The sequence below is a fragment of the Macaca fascicularis genome, chromosome Y (assembly GCF_037993035.2).
Source record: "Macaca fascicularis isolate 582-1 chromosome Y, T2T-MFA8v1.1".
Lineage (NCBI taxonomy): Eukaryota > Metazoa > Chordata > Mammalia > Primates > Cercopithecidae > Macaca > Macaca fascicularis.
The window spans coordinates 10624170-10629408 of NC_132903.1; the positions used below are offsets into that span (position 1 = coordinate 10624170).

The window sequence follows — 5239 nt, forward strand, 5'->3', positions numbered from 1 at the left end:
TGCCAACAAATATGTGGGTAAAACTGTGTTCATGGCTCTCATCTCTGAAGGCTTTCGGTCCGTTGATTAACACTCTGCACTTTATATATCTGTGTGGAGGTCTTTAATTCCTCTAACGCCACTGAATTAGGGTCTCCACAACCGAACTGGTCTCAGAAGACTTCTTTGAGATTATTTAATTTGGGTGAAGACTTTATTTCATAAAAATCACTTTATTGTAGGTAAATCACACCATGTCATTCTCTGTAATCATATCTTCTGATGTTTTGCATCATGAGATTTAGTTTGCATGGTACTTTTAAAGCTGTCCTCAAAGTTTCACTTCCTAGGATTTCCAGTTATAATGCAATAACCCAGTGTTTCCTGTGAACATCTAAAACACCACAGATACTATGACAAAACACAAGGACAGGTTCTGAAAGGCAGAAAGGGAAGACACTTTCTTTAGGGACTTCAGGACTTGAAGAGTGATAATGTGGTCACTTTACTGAGTTTTCTTATTCTCTTCCATATGTTGCCAATGACAGACTGTAGAAGTTTCCAATCCAGAATCTCCAATAGGCACAGATAAAAAGGACCCCAAGAAAAAATTGTTTTCTCTCAGACAAAGGATGCAGAGAAGATGACCTAACCACACACAATCACACAAAACACTTCAAGGGGTAATAGCCAAGCTACTCCACACAAACACACCAGAAAAAACAAACAAACAAACAACAACAACAACAACAAAACTTGTGTTACCACTTCTGTGAAGCCATGTGTGGAGCCAATCTTCTCTTATTAGAGGTCAGTGATGCTCTGATTCCCCATAAAGCCAAAGTAGGCAGAAAATCATTTATTTTATTTTATTTTCTCTTCTCTTCTCATCTCTTCTTCTTTCTCCTTTTCTTTTCTTTTTTTTCTTTTCTTTTTTTGAGATGAAGCTTCTCTTTTGTTACCCAGGCTGGAGTGCAATGCTATGCTATCTCAGCTCACTGCAAGCTTCACATCTTGGATTGAAGGGATTGCCCCGCCTCAGCCTCCCGAGTAACTTGGATTTCAGGAATGTGCCTCCATACTGGATTAATTTTGTATTTTTAGTAGAGAAGGGATTCTCCATGTTGGTCAGGCTGGTCTGAAACTCCTGACCTCAGGTGATCCAGTCGCCTCGGCCTCCCAAAGTGCTGGTGTATACACACACACACACACACACGCACACACACACACACACATACACACACACATGTACACATACACATATATTCAGAGGAATGTATATACACACACACATACACACACACACAGATATATATATTTATCACGTACTGTGTTACATCAGTGCTGGGTATCCAAGACAGACAGACAGGCAGACAAGAAGACTAATGTGATAGATAAGAAACACCTCCTGGAAGGAGTGATGTCTGTGCTGTAGGAATCTTAAGTAGGCAAATAGGGAGAGAGACTTTTATCTCCAAGAAAAAGATAGGACCAAAGGTACCAGATGGATAAGGTCATGTCTGAGAGTGGAGCTGTCTGAATGTCTGACTGTGGTGAAACAGAAAGATATGAAGATGAAAGGAAAAACATATCAGATCTGGAAGGGATTTGTTCAGCCATGTTGAGGATATGGACCCAGAATCTAAAAGATATTAAATCCTGACAAAAGCAATTAAATCTGATTTTGCATGGAGCATCAGACAACGTGATGAAAATGAGAGGTGGAGTTTGGTAGTTCAAGCTTGTAATCCCAGCACTCTTGTGGGCCAAGGTGGGTGGATCACGTGAGGCCAGGAATTAAGACCATCCTGCCAACAAGGTGAAACCCCATTTCTACTAAAAACATAAAAATTAGTCCAGAATGATGGGCATATGTAATTTTACCTACTCAAAAGGCTGAGGCATAAGAATTCCTTGAACGCTGAGGTTGAGGTTGCAGTGAGCTGAAATAATGTCACTGCTCTCCAGTCAGGGTAACATAGTGAGGTGTTCTCAGAGAAGAAAGAAGAAGAAGAAGGAGAAGGAGAAGGAGAAGGAGAACGAGAAGGAGAAGGAGAAGGAGAAGGAGAGGCAGCAGCAGCAGCAGCAGCAGCAGCAGCAAGAAAATGTGTGTTAGAAAACATGAAAGGTGGACTCTAACAGGAGATAATTAAAGACACAAACATGTTGGAATGCTTTAATGTAAGATCAGAAAGGTTAACGGTTACTGCCAGCTGTGAAATTCCACCATGTGCTGACAATGATGCAATCCGAGAGCATAATATGATATAAAATTTATTGTTTGAGTGATGACACAAATAATTGTGATCGTGGTCACTGAGCTCACTAGGTATGAACTGCAATGACGAAAATCTTTGCCAACTAAAATTCGACTTTAAAATAACTGGTGAAATGTAATTGAGAAAATACTGAAGTATATAGTGTGTGTTAACCTTTCTCTAAATTTTCTGTCTGTATGTATGTGTCTTTGTGTGTTTATGTGAGCGTTTATTCCCTTTGTGCCATCCAAATTTATGCCTTCATTTTATTTATGCCAGATTAATTGAGAAGTCACTTATTCTTTTTCCCAACTCCAGTTACTTCTCTTCCCTTGCCTGCTGTCATCGTTTGGTATGTCCCTCCAATTTTCAGGTTGAAATTCTGTGTCCATTGTGATAGTGTTGACAGGTGGGACTTTTAAGAGGTGCTTAGCCATTTGGGTGCAACCTCATGACAGAGAGTATTATCTGGAGCATAAGTTAGGTGTTGTGTGGGTGGGCTTTGGGTCAAAGGATGAGTTTTACCCCGAATTTCTGTTCATTGCATGTCCTTCATCATATGGGGCCATCCTGCCATGTTGTAACATACAAAGAAGATCTCATCAGATGCAGCCCTTTGGACTTCCCTGCCTCCAGAACCATAAGCAAAATAAGTCTTTTGACAAATTACCCAGGCAGTGGTATTGTGTTGTTTCAACAGCAAATGAACCCAAAGACTATTGTTTCTTCCTCTTCAGAGAACTAAACTAGGGAACTTACAAAGACACATCAAACATTTCCTTTCAAATGATCCATATATATATTTATAAAAAGTAGTACAATAGCCTGCCACTGAAACAAAACACCATTTTACTCTTAACTATACTTTCATAAATAAAAAAAGCAAACATAAAAGTAAACATGCAATTTTATTGCTCAATAAGATAATTGCGGAAATCTTTATTATTATTATTATGTTTTTGGTCAATGTAAATGTTAGTCTCTGTTGTCACGCATAATTTGGTACAGTTTTAATGGAAGATCAGTTGTAATTAGTGTGATATTTGTCCAGTGGTGATGGTTGAGTAGCTGGCCTGGAAAGAGGGCTAGATGATATATCAGCTATCGTAGACATTTGCAACCACCGGTTGCCTGCTGGTAGCAGGTTAGGATGTGGAGCCTGATTGACTGATACCACAGGATATCTTGTTGGAACAGCAGGTGATTCTAGTGTCAGCCCCAAAAAACAGTTTTGAAAGGGAGATATTATGTGGTATTGAGAAGTTGTGGTTGTAATAAAATTCACAATGCGGCCCCTTGCTTGCATGTATGTGCTATGAGAGTGCATATGAATAGTGCTCAATTGATTTAAAATGGCACGTTGATCTGTTGCACTTTGCTCTGATGGTCCAATTGAGGTTGAACGTGAAGGAGGAAGGAAACCACTTATAATTGGGTCAGATGAACTAGCAATTATCTTTCCGACAGAAGATTCCCTTGTTAGAGACATATTTAAATTTGTAGAGGTTGCAAATAAACTTTCTTCACTAACTTCGGCAGCTAAGGCAGGATTATGATTCTCCATGTTAGCCCCTGCTCTAAAATGCTTCTGGTTGAAATCTTCATGGAATAAAGTAGGTGTAAGTGAAGCATTTTTAACATCAATTCTTCTTTTCACTCTTACTAAAAGTTGGGGACAGCCACGTTTGAAATGTGGATTATAATAGCACTTTAACTAAAACAAAAGAAAAATGTAATTCAGTGCCACTTTAAACCAAGGGACAAGTGACAATAACAAACGTAACGCAATAAATTTCAGATTTCTGCTTCATCACACAAACTTACTGTCATCAAATAATTCATGAACATTGTTTACTATTTTTACAAATGTGCTTTTTGGAAAAAAGCACTCAAGCTGTTAAGCCCTCAAGGGAAAACATGTTATATATTAATAGCAACATTTCATTAAGTGGCTTTGGTACATTTATTTGGAGTTCAGTGGTAAGATTCAAAATTGTTACCAACATTTCTTAAAACCTTGAAAGTTTAATGCTCAAGCGAAACTCAATAATTTCAAAAAAATTAAATAATTTTTACATTAATATTTTACATAATTTTCAAAATCTTGTCATACTGCATGTATTAACGTATTTACTGATGTACAAAGTAAAATTACCTATATACTCTATGTAAATTGGTAACTGAAATATGTTAAGTACCTTGGTTAAGACAGAGGATTCTTTCTCTTCAGCCAGAAAGGTGGGTAGAAAGGCAGATCTTTGAAAATTCTGTCGAATTTTACTAAATCCATAAATGTTGAGCTGTCGAACAAAGCTTCTGATACTGTCAGTTTGAAATATTCTGTAAGGATGCTTTCTTTCCAAAATTTCTTTCTTGAAGAGTTCTTCATTAATCATTATGCAAGTTCCATTCTCATCCCATGAAACAGACTTGAATTGGTCACTTTCAACTATTTTCCAAAGTTTCCTGGGAAAGGTCAGAGAAAAAAAATCATTATCTTTATCTGGCTCAGAGACACAAACTGTGTAACATGGCCTTTTTAACAAGAATCCTTGCGACAAAACCTGAAAAGCATTTTCTTCAATCATTGACCTTAAGTCTGAGTCCCCAGAGAATGTGTGCTCACACAATGGAGACCTAGTGGAGGCTTCTGAAACAGTTAATTCATCTTTGGGAGAAAAACCTTGAGTTTCTGAAGAACCATGTTCCATCTCAAATAAATATTTCTTTAGCCGCTGTTCCAGCCTGCATGGTTTTTGAGATTGCAGCTTCAAATGCTACTTCAGGAGTCCTAGGCAGGTAAAATAATCTAGACCATCACCATGGTTCCCAAGCTGAGTAGCAATGACATCACAAGAGGGCTTTGGTCTCCTAGCAACCAACAAAAATCTGGCCCAAAATGTTTCCTTCCCAGTCTGAGAAATGTAACCAGTGAAAATAAAATCTAGACTGCTCACGTACACAGTGTAAGATGCAAAAATCTCATCTCTGCAACAGCATAT

The 5239-nt window shown here is 38.1% G+C and overlaps 1 protein-coding gene across 2 annotated transcripts; it reads right to left on the bottom strand.

Moving 5' to 3' along the window:
• Positions 1–3258: 3258 nt before the first annotated feature.
• Positions 3259–4948, bottom strand: LOC141409553 (heat shock transcription factor, Y-linked-like). Of its 2 annotated transcripts, XM_074030626.1 has the most exons (3): positions 4802–4812; positions 4436–4703; positions 3259–3951 (listed from the first exon to the last, which is right to left on the bottom strand). In XM_074030626.1, the coding sequence occupies exons 1-3, from the start codon at positions 4810–4812 to the stop codon at positions 3259–3261; spliced, it is 972 nt and encodes a 323-aa protein (XP_073886727.1). The 2 variants fall into 2 exon arrangements, with proteins under 2 accessions (XP_073886727.1, XP_073886725.1); XM_074030624.1 differs by having other exon boundaries at positions 4436–4948.
• Positions 4949–5239: the final 291 nt, after the last annotated feature.